General features: G+C 39.1%; 1 protein-coding gene across 13 annotated transcripts in view; it reads left to right on the forward strand.

Annotated features, from left to right (window-relative positions):
- celf5a (cugbp, Elav-like family member 5a) overlaps window positions 1-22,156 on the forward strand; it is a 308,854-nt gene that overhangs the window by 175,006 nt on the left and 111,692 nt on the right. For all 13 annotated transcript variants that reach the window (XM_049465288.1, XM_049465285.1, XM_049465287.1 and 10 more), the window contains one exon: window positions 363-411. In XM_049465288.1, the coding sequence (XP_049321245.1) occupies window positions 363-411 (49 nt within the window). The remainder of the gene's footprint in view (window positions 1-362; window positions 412-22,156) is intronic.

A 22,156-nucleotide genomic window follows, 5' to 3' on the forward strand; every position in this document is an offset into this window, starting at 1 on the left:
CAAAGTATATATGGCAAAGTATGGCAAAGTAACTAAACTATAGAGCTAGAAACAAAATATTATGAATCAAGATAAAAAAGATTTAAAAATATATGATAAAGGATGGAATTTCTAATAAAAATACAATTCAAATGAACTTGCCTGCCAAATTTAAACCTAATTTGTTTAGAACGCAAGGGGCTGTGTAAAGCTACCTCAAAAAGCAGATGTGACGTGTGGACCAGTAGTATAATACCCCTGCTTTTGGTGGTCTTAATCCTCCTTGGTGCTTAACACTTTGGACACCGGTAGTTGTATATGGTATCAAATGAGCTAAATGAATTAATGTCTGTATCTTTCTTTTTTTGTTTTTTCTTTCACAGATGACTCGCCCCATTCAGGTGAAGCCGGCTGACAGCGAGAGCCGTGGAGGTAGTTGTTTTCCTTTTTCCCACGCTACTTTTTTTTTTTAAATGCTCTTTTATGCTTCTTTTCTCTGGCCCTCTTTTCTTTTTCCCCTCTCTCGGCCTTTCTTCCTCCCTCGCTCTTCTTTCTTTCTCGCTCACTCTCTGTCTGTCTGATGGATGTCCAGAGTATTCGTTTTAATTAAGGAGGACGAGCTTCCACTGAATGGAAAGGAAGTGGCTTCTGCTGCCTGTCTAACCTTGCTCCCCCTGCCAAGCCCATTAACGACACACTGTAAATTAAAAAGTAATTAGCTGGGATATTGGGACGGCAGCCCTGGGCCTCGAACTCCCAACTAGATGCCTGGTCAAGCGGAGGGGGTATATTGTAAACAAGAGGTGTAAACGGCATCGGGATGTGGGGGCTGGGTGGAGGAGGATGCGCAGCTTGCCAAACAATCAATTATATTGCAGGGTCTTTGCCAAGACCTTCATTTATTCACCCATAATTCATTCTCCTTTGATCCCTTCTGTGTGATCTGCTTTACTGAATGTTGGGTGTAGATGGACATGCGGTTTGCGTTGGTAGTAAAGCTGCATGAAATGGATTAAAACCACATCAATCTTGATGATGTGTGAATATACAGCTCTGGAAAATAATAAGAGACCACTTAAAAATGATGAGTTTCTTTGATTCTACCAAATTGAAATCCTCTAGAATATAATCAACAGGAAGATGGATGATCACAAGCCATCAATCAAGCTGAACTGCTTGAATGTTTGCACCAGGAGTGGCATAAGTTATCCAAAAGCAGTGTGTAAGACTGGTGGAGGAGAACATTCAGGGTTATTCCATCAATATTTTCTGAACTTTATGAATATGAACTTGTTTTCTTTGCATTATTTGAGGTTTAAAAGCTCTGCATCTTTTTTGTTATTTCAGCCATTTCTCATTTTCTGAAAATAAATGCTCTAGATGACAATATTTTTATTTGGAAGTTGGGAGAAATGTTGTTCGTAGTTTATAGAATCAAACTACATTTTTCATTTTACACAAACATACATACATACATACACCTATAAATAACAAATCAGAGAAACTGATTCAGAAACTGTAGTGGTCTCCTAATGTTTTGAGAGTTGTATATACATATCATAAATGCCTCTGTCCAGCCTTCAGCAGTTAACCCTGGCCATTAACTCTAAAGTTATAAAGAGTGTTTCAGCACATACTGTGTATAAAATAAGGCATCAAAACAGGGCAGCCAATCAAAACAGCCTTTGAACTTCCCTGCAGATGGCTGGCTGTAGTACTCCCCAAGCTCCCCTTGGCTGTCCTCAGACCCCTTATTGCCTTTTTATTGATCTCCTGGTGATCCTGCTGAAGATGGAGAGCATGCTTAGGCCAGACACAACAGTTACTATTCAGTCTGAAGCTATAAGGGGTGTTTCATTCCAGGCTGCTTTTGAAAAAATATTGTAAAAGACAAGGCAAGAAGACAGAATGCAGCAGAGTGTAGCATAGCAGCATGCAGCCTAGCTTTATATAGCATAGCTTTGTGTATTTTTTTACATACCACACAGCTTTGGGAGCAGGAACAATATCAGGTTCAAGTTCATTTTACACTTTACCTGCTTCATATATCCTTCTGGATTTACTAAATTCAGTATTAGTTTAATAGCTCGCCACTTTTAAGCTAAATGGTCTGACCAGGGTTGAGTTTCCCAAAAGCTTTGTACTTTATTGACTATTTCCTAAAAAAAAAATCCTTAATTAACAAGTGTTTCTCAAAGCTTTCCATAATTTAAGTATTAGGTGAACTTGATCACTATTCAAACTTATTTGTAATTCATTCAATTGGCTTTTAAACTGTTTTTTTTTTACTGCAGCTTAGCATGAGCTAAACCCACAAATATTTTGTTCTGTTGGTATGAAAGAGAGAAATAATCTATTTAAAAAAAAAAAAAAAATTTACACCCAATGCGTCACTTACCACTCAACTCAAAGTTATTGAAGAATAACATTCACAATGTGTTTTTAAAGTGCTGTGTATTTATATATAATATATATATATATATATATATATATATATATATATATATATATATATATTTTTTCCTTCGCTAATGTTAATAAGGATATACTATATATTTGACTGAGTTGAAGCAATAAAATGTTCAAACTTCTTGTTCTGTTTCAGTGGAGAAGTAGAGGAGTCAGAGAAAACATTGTTTGACCTTTTTGTCTTCTACTCTGGCTTTTTTTTGGTCTGGTTCTGGTTTTTGGGTTTTAAATGTCTTAGAGAACATCTGCGTACCTTTATTAAACATAAAGGACTTTTGATTACAATTCCTAATATGTTTTGGATGCTTCCGTTTATCCCGTCTCAATTCTCAAAGCATGCAAATAACATATATCAGGTTCTTTATGGACACTGTATTTCATATTTATTTTTCTTTCTATTCATATTTATTCTATTGATATGCCTTTAGCAGTATCATCATCAGAAGTTCCAGTGCTATGTTATGGATGAACAGACGCTACGTTGTGCAGCCCTGTATTGTGGTGGATTTATCCGATGCGACAAGGTGTGAATGAGAGTCTTGCTTGCAGTGCTGTTCTGCTTGCACTCTCTCGTTCTCTAGAGAGCTGCAGAGATCCAGTTTTCTTCTGATGAATTGGAAGAACATGGCAGCTAGCAGCATGTTCTGGACCGTTCCACCATACTAAAAGAAGAAAAGCTTTCTGTGTTCCTTTTTTTTTTTTTTTTTTCTTCTCTGAAAGGGCTCCCAATTTGGCCCCAAATGGTCCATCCCAGCGGTAGACAGGCGGGTCTCGGTCTGTGGAGATTGATGCCTCATAAAGCTCCATTGATTTTGCCATTGTGGAGGTGTGTGTTCGCATTAACCACGACACTCAGCTGTCTTTGGACTTCCCTGCAAGTGGCCGGCTTTAGCGCTCCCCAGGCTCCCCTTGGCCGTCCTCAGGCCCCCTTATTGCCTGACTCCTGGTGATCCTGCTGGAGATGGAGAGCGTGCTTAGGCCAGACCCAATAGTTACACATCATCTTAAATGAACAGGTCAGACTAGCACCTCAGGAGCAATCCAACACCGATGTGACTTTAACGGTTTGGGTCGGTTTCTAACCGTCTCCCAGCCTCGTCCTGCAGGATCCTTTTGGATACGGATGCCAGTGCGGTGAAGCGGGGCAGGACAAGACAAGATGAGGAGAGGCAAGGCGAGGCGGCGGGCTGAGTTGAGCTACATCTTGGAACTGAGTGATAGATAATGTGCTCATTCTACAATCTACATGGGGACGTTCTCCAACTCCCCGAGGTAGTGGAGGATCCATGCAAAAGAACTTAATTATGCTTCCCGCAATAATGGCTGGATGGCACCAGGGATGGGCAGTGGTTGCTCTCTTGGGTTGTAGAAGCTTGGCTGGTGGAACCCTTGGTGTCTGCAGTTTTAATTACTCGCTTAATCTCATTAAGTGGTTAAAAGGTCATTGCACCTGTTTGAAGAGGGGTAGGTTGGCCAATCACTTCCTCTCTGAGGGCCCAATCTAAACCAAAGAAACCTTAGTCCACATGGATCGTGTCTCTGACTCTTGTCTTGCCTCTGCTTATTAAGACTTCAGAGATAATGTGATTACAAAATTGTCCTTTTCAATTCTCTGTACATATTTGTCCGTAATAAAGCAGGATGGCTTAGACATTTACATACATATATAAAGATCTCCTCAATGGGTCATCCGGTTGACACACTGCCTGGATAAATTACGACGGCGGTGGGTTATCATTAAAAGCACAGCAAGTGATGACAGGTTGTAACCTTCTTCTAGAATTCTTGAGGGCACCCTAACTGGTTGTGATATCTCAGTGTCAGCAAGCAATTATCATGTCTACACACTTAATGCTGTTGGAACATTCGTTCAGCTACAGCTTCGGCTTCAGCTCGGGCTCGGTTGTTGTTGTTCCACAGTGGAAATGACAGAACCAGCAAGCAAGCATTTTTTTCAGAAATGGGGGAGCAGTCTTTTCATTCAACCAGTCCAGCGATTCATAGCGGCTGGAAGCGTGTGACGACTAGAAACTCGAAAATTAAAAGCGAAAGCTTATTTGACTGGGATTTCAAATGCACCCATCCATGTTTTGATTTCGGCTTCACAGCTTTCTTGATGACATGTTTATTGAACACTGTTCTATCCTTGCTCTGATACACTTTCTCTCTCCATCTCTCTCCCTCTAGCCCTCTCTCTCTCTCTCGCCATCTCTGTCCCCATCTCTCCCCCCAGCGCTCTGATATGAAACAGATTGATTTTACTTCAGAGGCAAAGCTGATGACTGGCACTGGCTGGATATAAAGGTGGTTGCTATTGCTTTTTGAAGCGCTGTTCAATGCCCCTCCGAGGCCTTTGAGCCCTAACAGAGGATAAATCAGCTTTGAGACCCTTTGATTTCCACACTCCTTATGCCCATCGCCTTGTACAGATGCCCCAAATACTCACCTCCTTTTTTTTTTAATACTCACCTTCTGTAAGTCCGAAAGGTAGAGTTTCATGTCTTAATTCTCCCTCTTAGCCTGCTTGTCTGTCCATCTGTCAGCTTGGTGGTAGTTCATTCTAGCATTTCAGAGGGGTTCCTTGTAGTGAGTTGACTCCCGCGTTTCTTCAAATTACTTGGAATGTAAACAAGATGCGATTGAAGTTTCTCATCATCTGAAAAAAAGTATTTATCATCAGTACAAAGCCAGGTCATCTTTGTTCTTGATTACAGACAGTTTGATAGCCCAGTGTGGCATTAAAAAGACCCTGCAATCTGTGGCCCCACCTTTTCTGAACCCACAGTCTGGTGTGGTTTTCCTGCAGGACAATGCTTATCCACATACTGCTGCCATTGTAACAGCTTACCTGGAGAGACACTGCTGCTTTAGCATGGGCAACTATTTGACTCCATTAGGAACCTCTACAACCCCATGCAGACGTCTGGCATGTTGCATTACATATCAAACTTTTATGTGCCGTTAAAACTCCAGTATGTGAAGTGTTAAGGTATTTGAAGTAGGTAGTGAGGTGAGAATCAGATTAATTTCATTTGGTGGATAACCGTGATGCTTGAGTTTGCTTGATAAGATTATGTACTGCGAATGCACACAGTTGATATCTGGAAAAGAATGTAATGATTCAAACACTTTGATGAACTGGCTTAGCTGACATCCTCTGCTGCACTCCTCGGCCTTGGCTGTGGAAGAGTGTGAATGAGAGGGCAGCGTGGTGGAAACTGTGTATTTTCCTGCAGAGAGAGACAGAAACTGTAGATTGCTTGCTTAGATTGCATTCGGCACAGAGTAAATATGAGTCTGAGAGCGTGAGAATGAAAAGGATAAGGTTGTGCCAGTCGCAATGTGAGGGCCAAGCCCGGGCCACGTGTTAGAAATACGCTTATATCTAGAGGATCTGGGTAGTGAAAATGATTCTGATAGAGCAGACATTTGTTCTTTGGCTTGAACTAGACTTGTATTAGTAGTTTGAGTCATTTATTAGGTATGGGTTAAACGGCAAGAATCTATGGTTTTGTTGGTATTTGAAAACTGTTGATTCACTGCTGTTTGGGTGTTCAGAGCTGTTGGTTCCCTACCACAGTCTATTAATGGCTAGAGAAGGACAGACAGACAGACAGACTAAAAATGCCTTTTTCTTGGATGCTTACAGTCAGGAAGTGTAAACCCCTTTCGAGCTATCCCTTAAAGATGTGCATTTCTGGACAAGGACAAGTTGAGAGTTGTGTTAATCAATTCTCATGAGAGTTATCTTACAGGAGTTACATGGTTTATTCACTTTGATTTAAAGTTATTTTTTGATAAAAATGCTACAGTAGTGTTGCTGTAATGTCTAGAAATAAAATGATTGAAACTTACACAGAAGTAGTCACACGGTGTCAGAAACCACATTAGCAGATCTGTAGGGAAGCAAAACTAGAGTCAAAAGAGAATTGATTGTAGGAGAAGTGCAAAAAACATTTGCCTTAACCTCAAAACCTAGCCAGCATATGAATTAATATCCTCCAAAATAGTGAATGTTTGTTTAGCTGGACTCCTACATATTACCTTGGCCAACAAACTCTGAGATATATCAACCCTACACACACACATACACACTCACGCAGTCCTAATCATGCAAAGCAGCATTGGAGAATTCATTTTAGCACCCGCGCTGGGCTGCGCGAGAGGACCACCAAAGGTTACTGTTGAACACGAGAAGTAAAGGTCAGAAATCATGTTTAGTTTTCCTCCGGCTGCGAGGTAATTCCAGCCAGCAGATTGTGTCCCTGTTGAGGCGAGGCAGGGGAGGCCCGCTGCAGAAGGGCGCACAGGCACAAGGTTATGCGGTCAGCGCTGCCGCCCGGCCAGCCGCTGTCACCCTCAATAAGAACCGCTCCCTTATCACCACCACAATCACCTTGAGAAACAAACTCGTCTTCTTATCCTACAGCAAAACGCATAGCGGGGCAGGAAAAACCACACAGCAGGGCGGGCCAGCCCGGCCCCTGGTATTCCCAGCCTGCGGAATTACGCTGGAGTGATGATCTGACGATGCATCTTCATTTGGACTTTTTTGTTTTGCACACCAAAAGGAATGACAGTTGTAAACCACATGTATATATATACAGTTGTGGTCAAAAGTTTACATACACTTGTAAAAAAACATAATGTTATGGCTGTCTTGAGTTTTCAATAAGTTCTACAACTCTTATTTTTCTGTGATAGAGTGATCGGAACACATACATGTTTGTCACAAAAAACAGTCATAAAATTTGGTTCTTTCATAAATTTATTATGGGTCTGCTGAAAATGTCACCAAATCTGCTGGGTCAAAAATATACATACAGCAACACAATTTGTCAATTTTGGTGATGTAGCGAGTTGTGTCAATCAAATTAGCTTCATGTCATGGCCTCTTCACTTCTTGTAAGTGATTCTGATTGACTACAGCTGTTGACTTCTCATGAGCCCATTTAAATAGGGCTCATTTGACCCAGTGATTAGACTCAGCTACAAAAGCTACAATGGGAAAGTCAAAGGAACTCAGTGTGGATCTGAAAAAGCGAATTATTGACTTGAACAAGTCAGGGAAGTCACTTGGAGCCATTTCAAAGCAGCTACAGGTCCCAAGAGCAACTGTGCAGACAATTATACGCAAGTATAAAGTGCATGGAACAGTTGTGTCACTGCCACGATCAGGAAGAAAACGCAAGCTATCACATGCTGCCGAGAGGAGATTGGTCAGGATGGTCAAGAGTCAACCAAGAATCACCAAGAAGCAGGTCTGCAAGGATTTGGAAGCTGATGGAACACAGGTGTCAGTCTCCACAGTCAAGCGTGTTTTACATCGCCATGGACTGAGAGGCTGCCGTGCAAGAAAGAAGCCCTTGCTCCAGAAAAGGCACCTTAAGACTCGGCTGAAGTTTGCTGCTGATCACATGGACAAAGATAAAACCTTCTGGAGGAAAGTTCTCTGGTCAGACGAAACAAAAATTGAGCTGTTTGGCCACAACACCCAGCAATATGTTTGGAGGAGAAAAGGTGAGGCCTTTAATCCCAGGAACACCATGCCTACTGTCAAGCATGGTGGTGGTAGTATTATGCTCTGGGGATGTTTTGCTGCCAGTGGAACTGGTTCTTTGCAGAAAGTAAATGGGATAATGAAGAAGGAGGATTACCTCCAAATTCTGCAGGAAAACTTAAAACCATCAGCCCGAAGGTTGGGTCTTGGGCGCAGTTGGGTGTTCCAACAAGACAATGACCCAAAACACACATCAAAAGTGGTAAAGGAATGGCTAAACCAGGCTAGAATTAAGGTTTTAGAATGGCCTTCCCAAAGTCCTGACTTAAACCCCATTGAGAACATGTGGACAGTGCTAAAGAAACGGGTTCATGCAAGAAAACCATCACATTTAGCTGAACTGCACCAATTCTGTCAAGAAGAGTGGTCAAACATTCGACCTGAAGCTTGCCAGGAGCTTGTGGATGGCTACCAAAAGCGCCTAGTTGCCGTGAAAATGGCCAAGGGACATGTAACCAAATACTAATGTTGCTGTATGTATATTTTTGACCCAGCAGATTTGGTGACATTTTCAGCAGACCCATAATAAATTTATGAAAGAACCAAATTGTATGACTGTTTTTTGTGACAAACATGTATGTGTTCCGATCACTCTATCACAGAAAAATAAGAGTTGTAGAACTTATTGAAAACTCAAGACAGCCATAACATTATGTTTTTTTTACAAGTGTATGTAAACTTTTGAACACAACTGTATATATATATATATTTTTTCCTCCTATGTCTAAATACAGTTAGGCTGCTTTCCATTTACATTGGAAATTGGATGTGGGAATGGGGAATGATGTCAAACCCCAGTTGAGTGCAAATGTTCATCTTGTACAGATGCTACAAAAACTCACCTTTTTAATGCTCTCCTTCTGTAGGTTCAAACGGTAAAATTTCATGTCTTTTTTTTCTAAATTTCTTCCATTTCTCTCCCAATTTAGCTTGGCCAACTGTCTCACTTATTCAGCTGCTACTCAGCTGTATATCCCCCATCACAAGGAGGGTGAAGACTAGCACATGCCTCCTTTGACACATAAAGCCTCTTTTCAAACCGCTGCCAAAGTAGCAGCAATAGCTGCAGAGTACCATCACAGCATGTTTGGAGGAAAGCGCAGCGACTCGGTTCTGATACATCAGCTTACAGATGCCTTGTGCATATAGACATCACCCTTTGGAGTGATGAGGGGAAAAGAGTTTTATCTACCCACCCAGAGAGAGCAAGGCCAGTTGTGCTCTCTCAGGGCTCCGGCAGCTGATGGCAAGCTGCATGAAAGGGATTCGAACCGGCGATCTCCCAATAGAGTTTCATGTCTTAATTGTCTGGTCATCTGTCAGCTTGGTGGAAGTTCATTCTAGCATTTCAGAAGAGTTCTTGTAGTCAGAAGGTTGGCTTTCAACTAGACGTCATGGGTTGAGTCCTGCTTAGCTTCTAATTATTGAAGTGTTTGATTGCAATTCTATTTAGAAAAAAGTTAAATATTACCAGGAACAATAAATGATACCATTTTAGACCGATTTTGGCTATATTTATGTAGCTTAACACAGAAGTAGTGTGCAGTATGAAATAATTTGTTTGAGTGTTGATATCGTGTTGAATAGCATCCCACACATTTTCAGCTGTGGATTTTTAACTGTGACGTCTGGCTATTTGTCCAGCAGGACAAAGCTCATCCACATACTGTTGTCATTGTAACAGCTTGCCTGGCTAGACACTCCTGCTATGCCATGGGCTGCTATTTGACAGGATATTAACACATTTTACAACATTTCCAAAAAGCTAACTAAAGACATAGCAGTTTATCACAACATGACTATCATTGATCAGTGTTTTATGGCAAATCCAGACAAAATATGTCCCAAATTTGGTACCACAGATTTTCATTGTTAGCATTGTACCAGTTAATAACATTGCAATATATGGTGAATATAGTGCATATTTTGTGCACTATAACTTGTCTACTGATAGATGGAACTTTGTAAATGTGTCTATTGATAGATATTAGACTAAATTACTGACAAATAAATAGATAGAAGTTAAGTCAATATGCTTTTAATGTCATTCTATCTGAATACAACATTCTAATAAACTGTACAATAATACTGCATTTAGTACTGTTGATTACCACTGCAGCCATATTGGATTTCCAAGTAGACAATCTCCATGTAGCAAAAAGGTGAAATTTTCTATTATGAACTTGGAAAATCCAACTTCCAAGTTTAAATGGAATGCAGCATTAGTCTGAGCCACAAAGGCTCCACTCATCTGTTTTTGTAGATATTTTATATTAATCTAGACACTGACTGATTGTTGAAATTCTTTTCGATTGGCTTGTCAGTTTCTTTAGTCTGTGTTGTCTTTGATTTTTTTTTTTGTGCATAAAACATAGTCGCACCTGTATTTTTACCGCAAGATGGTCTATGCAAGACATCCTAATAATGTAAATTCCTCAGAATTCTTTCAGAAATGGCCAAAAAACTTAAGACACCAAAGAATTCCAAATATGTTTTTTTTTATTCTATTATTTAGATTTTGTTAAACAGTTAGTTTAAAAAATGTCAGACTGAACTCAGAAAACATGTCTTCAAATAACATTAGACTTGATTAGATTTCTGTTGTAAGGATCGGCCAATGAGAAATATAATTTAAACTATTTTTTAATAGACTGTGCTGCTTTTACAGAGGCACATTGTCTTGTCGTCCTCATTCATACAGTATACGTTCGCTGGGAGTGTGCTCTAGATGTGTGGCTGGAGGCTCTTGTAGAGAGGAGTGTGTGAGTGTGTTGCTGGCTGATTGCATGCGCTCTGAAGGAGGCTCTCTGAGTGTTCTGATTGGCCGGCTGGGTCAAAAGGAGCCCAGCCAAATCACAGCAATCACCGGGCTGCTCGTTCTCTCTGTGCTAATGATGCTCCTTCATATGCAGCCGTCTCATTAAAACCCGCTCCGCCCATACTGCCCCTCACACACACTCACACACACCCTCAAACACTTTTAAACCCACACATATACATATATACCACACATATGCACATGTACTATTGTTGAAATGTTAAGAATCAGTGTAGAATCAACAATTTGATTGCAGATAAATGCATAAAATGATTGTAACAGTCTTTTGAGAACTTTTAAGAGTCTGTATTTTACATATTTTATTCTATTTTATTTTATTTATATCCATAGTTCACTTCTGATTTTTTTTTATCTTTCTTATTGACATGTTTAGGCTTCTGGCTTTTTTGTGGTCAATGCAAAATGTGCATGCATACTATTTATCACATTACAGAATGTAAAATATCACATAAGGGAAATTATAAACTAAACATACCTTGCTATAACTTTCTTAATACAAAGTAAATGTGCAGTGTTCTCATTTTCATTGCCATTTGTACTAGATCATATATGCCCAATTATAATTGATTAAACTCTAAACTTTTATATACAAAAGACATTATTATTATCATAATACATTGTATCACAGTACCAAATCTGCTGAAAACTCCCATATTTTGTAATATCAAACTATACAGTATATCATAGTGCAACATTGCAAACCTGTGTTACTGTGCCTTTTAGAAACTCAATATATTTGAATGATCTTTGTTCTGATTGTTTGCAATCTAGGCGTTAACACTTATTTTACCACTTTTTTTGCATGACTGGGCGGGGCTAAACTGCTGTAGACTGAGTAGGTGGATATACAGTTCTGGAAATAAATTGTTTCTTTGATTTAAACAAATTGGAAACCTTTGGAATATAACCAAGAGGAAGATTGATGATCACAAGCCATCAAACCAAGCTGAACTGTTATCCAAAAGCATTGTGTAAGACTGGTGGAGGAGAACATGCCAAGATACATGAAAACTGTTAAAAACCAGGGTTATTCCACCAAATATTGATTTCTGAACTCTTAAAACATTATGTACATGCACTTGTTTTCTTTGCATTATTTGAAGTCTGAAAGCTCTGGATCTTTTTTGTTATTTCAGCCATTTTCTGCAAATAAATGCTCTAAATGACAATATTTTTATTTGGAATTCGAGAGAAATGTTGTCCTAAGTTTATAGAATAAAACAGCAATGGTTATTTTACTAAAAATATACCTATAAATAGCAAAATCAGAGAAACCGATTCAGAAACTAAAGTGATCTCTTATTTTTTTCCAGAGCTGTATATTAATGGTATGCTGTTCTTTTTGACATCACACTCATTTTTGAGTGTGAAAACCATATTTTATTAAAATATATAATACCAGGCTTCCATACACATCATCATTTATTTTTCCTAGTTATCAATTCTTATATATCTGAATAATTACAGAATTATGCAGTAATACAGAACCGCACACCGTTCTGTTTGTTTATCATGCATAGTGTAAAAAAAAAAAACAGATTTAAAAGAATGCAAAAAATATATACATATATAGTGCAACACATTACTCAGTCTAGCATTCCCCCTTACACCATTTTCTCTCTGTAAGTAATTCACACATTCATACACACAGGTCAGAGAGGGGCTGATGGTGGGCTGGAGCGGCCCAGATGGGGCGGGGCAGGCTCTGGGCTCAGTGCAGGGCGAGCAGCTCCATCAGCAGATGGGAGGAGATTAGGCCTAACTAGCTGTAGAGCCGCATGGAGACCCAGCACACACACACACACACACACACACACACAAAGCATCCTTCAGAACATTCCGCACAGCTACGGCACCATCTGAGTGGCTTACTGTAGGCTGCACATACACATACACACACACAAACACACACATACACACTCCTACACACAGGGCTTGCTGCAGAAATATCTCAAGGATTTTAAGCCACAGGTTTGAACTGCTGAATGTTACCCAGAAAATCCAGGACACATATCAGAATCCACCAATATTACATGGAAAAACTGGAATTTCCAGGAATGGATTATCTGTTGCACTTTTGTAGGGGTGGGAAAATAAAAGCAATATTAAATATGATATATTTTATTTTTTAACATTTACTTGAGGCTGTATTAATGCATAAATGGCAAACGTGAAGGCTGCAAGGTAACAGTATACAAGGTAAACATTTATTTTTCAGTTTTTTGTACTGTGACAGTTTTTGTAAAATTTGTTTGAAAAAATCCCAATATACAGCTCTGAAAAAAAAGACCACTTCAAAATGACAGAATGATTTCTGAAGTCTTAAAACTTTATAAATATGAACTTGTTTTTTTTTTTTTGTATTATTTGAGGTCTGAAAGCTCTGGATCTTTTTTATTATTTTAGCCATTTCTTATTTCCTGCAAATAAATGCTCTAAATGACAATATTTTTATTTGGAATTTGGGAGAAATATTCTCTATAGTTTATAAAATAAACAACAATGCTTATTTAACTCAAACATAAACCTATACATAGCAAAATCAGAGAAACTGATTCAGAAAGTGAAGTGGTCTCTTAATTTCTTCCAGGGCTGTACATGCTGTTACTGGCTCCAGTAATCCAGCCAATCAGAGCTGTATTAATCAGTTCATATTTACAAGCTCCCGATACAAACAATGCCAGTGTGTTTCTGTGGCAAAAAATATCAGGATTGTAAATAAACTTTTTGAAAAACATTTTTCATACTTCAGCTGCAGTCACACACTTAATGACAAATAATGTAGAATATATTTGTATTAATATTGTATTTATTTTCACTCTAGATGCAATAAGGTTTTGACCTAAAAGCAAAACATTTCTCTATAGTGCCACAATCAGGCTAGTTGGGGTTGTTTTACTTGCCTGCGTAGTTAAAACAAATCTGTGCCAAATTTGGAGTCTGAGTGGCTTATTGTGTGTGTGATTTTTATATTTATAATATCATAAAATTGGTAGTTAAAAAAAGTTTTAAAAAAATGTTCCGACACACCTTCCATGATTGGACCCCTAGATACTCAAATACTTTCCATCAAACCGTTAAGTAGAATGGCATTGAGTGCTTATTTCTTATAGCAGTGCTTTACCAATACTAAAAACACATTAATTTCATCAAATAAATCCAAGACAGCAGCTAAACACCAGTGTATAGCGCATGTGATGTGTATCTGTGCAGTTCTTCTGGACTGTGTGTAGGTCACCTGGACAGTGACACTGAATGCCTCTATACTCCACACACTGGACCCGGAGCAATTACTGTGAGGTCAGAGTGCAGAATGCCTGCTCAGTTTGATGCTATTTACATCGGCATCGGGTGAATCGTAGAAGAACCTCAGCTCTTTTTACACAGCCGGGATTGGAGGTGTAAAATAGTCAGCCTGGCCAAGGTTAGGCGAGTACACAGTGTGTCAAAAGCGTTAACAGGAAATAGAGCAAGCGTCAGATGTGATTCAGCCTTATTTGTAACCCATAGCAGCTTCCGCTGATGGGTCTTTTTTTATCAGTGAAATAAAAAAAACTAGTAAATGTGAACTTAGGCTTAACTTATGTGAAGTTAGAAGAGAATAAATGTTTTCGGCATCTGCAAACATGACTGAAAGATACTAAAAACCTATCTTGCATCATTTCTGTAAGCCCATTCAGCATAATCTGTGCAAGGTAAAGGGCAGTTAGCTTTTTCAAATGCTGTAAAACATTAAAAGAAGTGTTACATTTTGAGATTTTATGTGGTTTAATTTGGTTTTATGGCTTTTTCAGATATTTGCTTTTCAGACTGTTGGCTTTTTCAGGCTGTAAACACGTTATGTTGGTGTTTATTGCTATAAATGTCACATACATAAAGGTTTGTGTGGTTGGCTGTGTTGCTGGAGCACGGAGACCAAGGATACATCATGAATTTACTCCTCCGTAATGCTCCCCTAATGCTAAGCAGAATCCAGTAGAAACTGACCTGTACCCTTTTAGTGCTCTGCAGAAAGCACCATCAGATTAGGAATGAGGAGCTGTGTGTTTTCTTTTCCCTTTTTCTTTTTTTGGCCTATCCTAAATAGATGAAAAAAGAAAGAGAGAGAGCACTTATGTTTTTCCCATCCTTAGGACAAAGATAGTAACAATCACAGTATTTCTCGAGCTCTTCTTAGGACTGAAGGAAAGCTTTTCAATGAATGTACTTTCTTTTGTGTTCCTTTTTAAACTCTATAATTCAGTGCGGTTCAATTTCCTCCGGTTCAAAGATCTAAAACACTCTGAAGAAGTCAGGTGAATGGAAAGTATATGAGGCATTTGAGCGCAAATCAAAAGGCCGGGTCTTTTTCTTTCTTTTCCTCAGAGACACTTAGCAATGTGCACATGATGAGACTAATGGCTTTTTGGATGGAAGGAGGAGGGATTTTGGATGACGGGATCAGGAATAGATTATGCGTGTGGGTAGCCATAGACTCATAAGAAAATGTCATCGTCAGCTACTGCTTTATCCACCTTCGATTCAGGAATTGACAAGAATCTGGAAAATGAAATATGAGACTCATGTGTAACATAGTGTTGAATTGCTTCACAGTACCAATACACACAGCTTATGATATGTTAGAAACCTCTCTAAAGGCAGTTTCACATACAATATGAACTCTGTAAAATGTTTGGGGAAACAGGTCTGGACTATACAGAGCTGCCCTTTCACGAGTTTAGTGTCCAAATATAGATTTTGCATGGGTTACATTCTGTTCAAATTTACATTGGACTTTAGTTCTGTATCTGAATTAGACTTTTTACAGATTGAATAAAACAATTTATAGATGCTTTGAGTCACTTAACTTTCTGCACTGTGGTAAACCTACTGAAACACTTTGAAAAAACAAGTGGTGTCATCTTGCGGTAATTTTATGGGTGTCCAAATGGTGCTCATGGGTTCCCCTTGATGATTTACACATATTTCTAAGAAATTGGATTGAAAATATGTAAAAATGTTGTATTGTATGCAAAAATGTGCTACATTGATAATGATGTAGTGCGGTGTTTTTTAGCCTGAGGGGAGTATATATGATCCAAAAACATCAATTAAAATATATTTGTATTCAATTATTTTACAAATATGAAGCATTATATTTAGATCAAGCTTGTTGATTAGTCATTAGTAGTACAGTCACGTGAGGTAGCTGGTGGGTTAGCAAGCTAGTTGTTTGTTTGTTTGTGAAGGTTTAAGAGGTTAATCAGTCCTGTACTAACAGTAAAAAACAGCGTCTTTCACAATAGAAGATCCTAAGGCAATTTGAGCTGATCAATCAATTTGATAGGCTACAGTGATTGTTGTGCTGTATATGATTTTAAAATGTATATTTTATATGGAATCTCTAGTATAGGGATTTCTCAATGCTTGGAGCAGTTGGTTTGTGTTGACAAGGTTGTGGGTTCAATTCCCAGGCTGTGAATTTACTGCCTAAGCTACTGTTGAGCTTCTGAGCACATCCGTAAGTCTCTCTTTTCCAGGGGTGCTGTAACATGTTTGATCTTGCACTCTGGCTCTTTTGTGTCTTGTATACTTGGTCATGCAAAGGGAATAACTATATATTTTTTGTAAAAGTATAATGACAATAAAAGCTTCTGTTCTTATATGGTGTTCTATTAATTTTCTATTTATTCTATTGTATAGCATAAAACTTCAAAGTAAAATTTGCATTCTGCACTTTTGATAGCATATCTTCAAGCTGTGGACGTCAAATAATTAATGCCATATAAGAAGAGAGGGTGGGGGGACCTAAGTAGGTTAAATTCTTTCACTTTCTCCCCTCTTTACGCTCTCCTCGCTCCCCAGCTCTATCCATCTGTCTGCTAGACCTGCCGCGGATCGTTTACAGCTCCATTATTTATGATGCCCACCGCACATCCAAAAATAGCCCCGTGGCAGACAGCCTTTAGACCTTGGATCCAAACCAGGCCTGGCCAGGACTCGCAGGGGCAGCGCACCATTATGCTAAAGTCATGCTGCTTCAGAAGAGCACTAAACAGCGCTTACTTCTACTTACGAGTTAGCGTGCTGAGGTTTGACGCGGCCCGCCGATTCCCCCGCTGGGGAAAGCAAACGAGCGTGCAGGTAATGTGAAGAGAAGAGCTCGTTGGGCAGCTGTAAAAGTGGCACAGTCGGAGGAGCTGTAACCTTTGCCGCGGAGCGTGAAGGAACTTCCAGCGTATTAGCATTGCTAGCTCCGCTCCGTAGCTAACCCTTACCTGTGGATCTGCTAATGTCGCCTAGCCAGAAATGTTGTTTTTCACAGCTTTCTGACTTTCCGTTCTGTCCTTGCTTGCTGAGATTCTGCGTTAATTTCAGGGTCAGGGAGGTTTTTGCCCACCTCCCTGCCCCGTCTGCTCCTCTCAGTTATTACATTCCATGCTGATGATGTTCTGATAAGGTTTATTAGCAGTGCTAGCACATATTTTGCTTGCTCTAAATGTGCTGTTGAGCTGCGACATACAGTACCAGTTAAAAGTTTGGACAAACCTTTTCATTCAATGTTTTTATTTATTTTTTCCTACATTGTAAATAAATACTGGAGTCGTCTAGACTATGAAGGAACACACAAGGAATCATTTAGTAAACCATAATACTCTGTGAAGCATTTAGGTGCTCCTACCTGGGGTGCTGTTAACTTATGGTTTCTGAGGCTGGTAACTCTGTGAAAATTATCCTGTGCAACAGAGGTAGCACTTCGTCTTCCTTTGCTGTTCAATCCTGATGAGGACCAGTTTCATCATAATGTTTTTGATGGTCTTTGCGACTGCACTTGAGTATACTTTTTAAGTTTTTTAAATTTTTTGCATTAACTGACCTTCATTTGTTTTTTTTTCCTTTTCTTAGTTGAGAAGTTTTTGCCATAATATGGATTAGAACATTACTGAAATAGGGCTATATACTGTACACCACAACTTTACAATTGATGCTCATTAAAAGAGCAAGAAATTCAAGTAATTAACTCTTAAGAAGTTCTGCTCAGCTGTTAACTGAAAGTCGTTTTAGGTGACTCTACCTCTTGATTGAGATAATAGAAATTGCCAAGATGTACAAAACTGTTTTCTAAGCACGAGGTGTTCCTTTAGTTTGGATGACTTCAGTATTAGTCTGCAATGCAAACTTTTGACTGCTACTGTACCTCTAAACAAAAATCACATAACCATTTCCCTTTTAATAGGTAATACGTAAATCAGCTGTCAGTATATTAGCACTGAAAGCAAATGCATTCCTGTGGATCTGCTAATAAGAATGTTGTTCTTACTGTATTTTGTCCTTGCTTGCTGTGTTTCACCATTATTTTGAGGGTCAGGGAGGTTTTTACCCCCCCCCCCCTCTTCCCCGTCTGGTCTCCAGTTATTACATTCCATGCTGATGATGTTCTGATAAGGTCTATCAGCAGTGCTGGCACATCTTTTGCTTGCTCTAAATGTGCTGTTTGGCTATTTACAGATGTTTTTTTTTTTTTTTTTTTTTTTTTTTTTTTTATACATGGCATCTTTGGTAAATTTAGGCCAAAACAGCTTATCATTTAAAAGGCAATCTCCACAAACAAACTTTTAGCATAGGTGCATTGCTAGTTTCTTACTTTAGCAAACATGTTCCTTTGGATCTGCTAATATCACTCAGAGGGAAAGTTTTATTTAATGTTCTGACAGTGTTTCTTCTTTCCTTGATGTGTTTCTCCATTATTTTATGGTTCAAGAATGTTCTTGCCCAACGTCCTGCCCTGTCTGGTCTCCTCCGTTATCACATTCCGTGCTGATGATGTTCTGATAAGACCTATTAACAGTGCTAGCACTGTTGCTTGCTCTGAACAACAGCTCACTGTTGAGCTGCTTCCAACAGAGAAGCATTTTTACATGTTGGCCTTTGTCAACATAACCCAAAACAAAATAACTTAAAATAGCTTCCCTTCTGAAAGGTAATCTTCACAAAAAAATTAATACGCAAATAAACTCTCAGCATAGTTAGCTCCCTGCTAATATTGCAAGTGAATTTACCTGTGGATTTGCTAATGTTGCTTAGCAGGAATGTTGTTTTCACGGAATGTTCTGACTGTTTGTCCTTGCTTGCTGTGTTTTGATATTTTATTGAGGGTCAAGGATGTTCTTGCCCACCCCCTGCTCCCTTTGCTAAATAAATAGCCAGTATATTAGCATTGCTAGCTCCACATTATAGCAAATGCTTACCTGTGGATCTGCTAATATCACTCAGTGGGAATGTAGTTTTATTTGATGTTTGGACTGTTTTGTCCCTGCTTGCTGTGTTTTGACATTATATTAAGGGTCAAGGATGTTCTTGTCCACCGTCTTCTCCCTCTGGTGAATTAACTTCTAAAATATTAGCATTGCTAGCTACAAACTGTAGCAATTTTCTTATATGTGGATCTGCTAATATAATTTAGCAGGGATGTTCAGACTGTTTGTCCTTGCTTGCTGTGTTTTGCTATTATTTTAAGGGTCAAGGATGCACTTACGTACCCTTTACTTTATCTGATAAATGGACGTCCGGTCTATTAGCACTGCTAGCTCCATAGAGTAGCAACTTCTTACCAGTGAGTATGCTAACAATACATAGTTCTGACCGTTTCGTCCTTGCTTGCTATATTTCACTGTTTTTTTTTTTTTTTTGAAGGTCAAGGATGCTCTTGCCCACCTCCTGCCATGTCAGTCTTTTTAGTTATTAAATTCCATGCCGATTGATGTTCTGATAAGACCTATTAGCAGTGCTAGCACATCCTTTACTTGCTCTAAATGTGCTGTTTAACTGCTTCCAACAGAGAGCCTTTTTACATGGCATGTCTTGTCAGCATAGGCCAAAACAAAATGACATAAAACAGCTTCTCTTCTGAAAGGTAATCTCCACAAAAGAAATTACACTCAGAGCAGAGGGAAAAGTCCTGGGAAGAAGAAAGCCGGCGTGCAACAGCGTCAGCCCCTTCTGATTGCTTTCGTGTAATAAACATGAAGGGAAGGGTAAGAACACAAAGGCGGCCAAGGGCTTCAAATGGTCACCCTACCTTTGGCTACTGAAACCCTGACCTGACACCTGAACCAATCTTTTATTTATTTTTTTCTCCAAGAACATGAACTTCAAAGAGCACTTTGATGGCAGGGGAGGCTCATTGGCAAGATCAGAGCCCCGGTGACTTTTCTCTCCAGATTAGCCTCCTCCAAGTGAACTCGCGGCTAATGACAGAGATGCACTATCATGAAGAGCAGCCGGAGATCGCGGTGTAAGGGAGGACAGACGTGATCAGCAGGAGAAATCGCTGTGAAAAACTCCTACGCACACGCTGCCGATGGAAAGGCAGGCTGAGATAAGAGCTTGCTGTCTCCTTCAGTCTTTCATGGCTTTTCAAACAGCTAACTTTGTGGTGCGCTCTGTCTGTGGACGTCACAGAAAGCATTTGATATCATTTGATATCATTAATGCTTGATCATAGAGCTGAGCAGTATGACTAAAGTCTTATCTTGATATAATGTGATACAATATAAAAAGGGCATAATATTAAAGTGTCAGTTTTTGTGTGTAACAACAAAAAATATCATACTGTATATTAACTAGATAAAACTATTATGCATTTCTAATTGCATAATAATAAACATAGGAAAATGTTATTCTTTGTGCTATTTCACTGATTTTGCAAACAGTACTGGATTTTGTCCTATATAATATCCTGGACAAGGCATGTTGAGATGCTCTATGCTTTCATACATCCCTCCAACAGCCTATTTTCATGCTTTGCTCCTGTGCAATTTAAATAGTAACCGAGCTTACGAATTAACATAAATGCACAATAAATGAATGAGCTGTACTGTCTGTGCATTACATGCACAGTACTGTGGATAAAAAAAAAACAATCTGGCACATCAGACATGCCATTAATGTTATATACCATCCTCATTTGGAGATACTGTTATTTTATTTAAACACTGCATTATATAGTATTATGATTGTGCCATCCAACCCTTGAGTATTGCATGGAACAGGTGGGCGTGGCTATCACACTCTGTTCTTTACACCGATGGAGGATTTATTTAAAATATGCATCATCATCATTCAAATCACCAACTAACCATAGCAGATACATCAAGAAGATGAATTTAACTCCACAGCTCCTTTAATCAGCTAAGCTAGATTAATCAGGACAGCCCCACTCAATATAATCATTTGTTTGTATAACAGGTAGTGGTATGGGCTCTGAATGTAAAAATTGCTTCATATATCTGTAGAGAGCAGCCGGCTATCTCCAGGGGTTCCAGGTTGAGTACATTTGTGCGGCTGGCAGTGTTTCCAAATAGATGACAAGACAACATCATATAATGAATCAAAAAGATTTGAAAAGTATTGATTTTTTTTCCCCTCTTGTGTGAGGCTTTCAGAGGCACTTGTATTAGTCTACGAGTCTCTCTCTCTCTCTCTCTCTCTCTCTCTCTCTCTCTCTCTCTCTCTCTCTTTGTCTCATACACACACATACATACACACAAACTGTTCGATAGTCCCATGTTCTATTTATGTCGTCTGAGATTTAGAAAAATGGCATGGGCTCGAATCTCTTTAAAGCTGTAATATGGACAAAAAACTTGGACCTGGTCATGGACATCTGCCTCCCATTAATGCTGTGAGGGAATAAGGGAGTTGCAAAATATGCTTGAGGGAGAATGTATTTAGAAGAGGCCTACACGCCTGCTGCCGCTAATATCTTTCAAACCAGGATTCATTTGGAGAGTGTAGGCCCCTTGGACCGCAGCGAAGGTGGGATTGGACAAGGCCAGTGCTGATTTAATCTTCCTCGGACATTATACAAGCGCACTAGTGCGCTATAAATAATAATAAAAAAGTACTTTATCGAATTTAGTCGATAGCACCCCGGCTTAAAAATGTTGTTTGTTTAGCAGGGACTGTACTGTAATTGCTAACCCTCTGAAGCTGTTATCTCTAACGGTAGCAGAAGCTTGTACTTTAATTGGAATTATTTCTCCATCACAGCTCATAAAAAGAAGCAAACTGTAGATTTAAAACTCTCAATCAATACCTCATTTGTGTCCTGTAGCAGAAAAGGAGATATTTTATTAGGATTTAAAATGGCAAATGCAATTCTGTTGACAATGGCTATGATTGCACTGATTAAATAATAAATGGTATTCTCTCAGATTCAAAAACAAGTGTTTGCATGAAATTGATTTTTTATCATTCAATGTAATTAACTGTTGTCATCAAAAGAAGCAGTGCATTGTATACATGAGAAACACAGGCTAATTTTTTAT

Source organism: Astyanax mexicanus, chromosome 16 (assembly GCF_023375975.1).
Source record: "Astyanax mexicanus isolate ESR-SI-001 chromosome 16, AstMex3_surface, whole genome shotgun sequence".
Lineage (NCBI taxonomy): Eukaryota > Metazoa > Chordata > Actinopteri > Characiformes > Acestrorhamphidae > Astyanax > Astyanax mexicanus.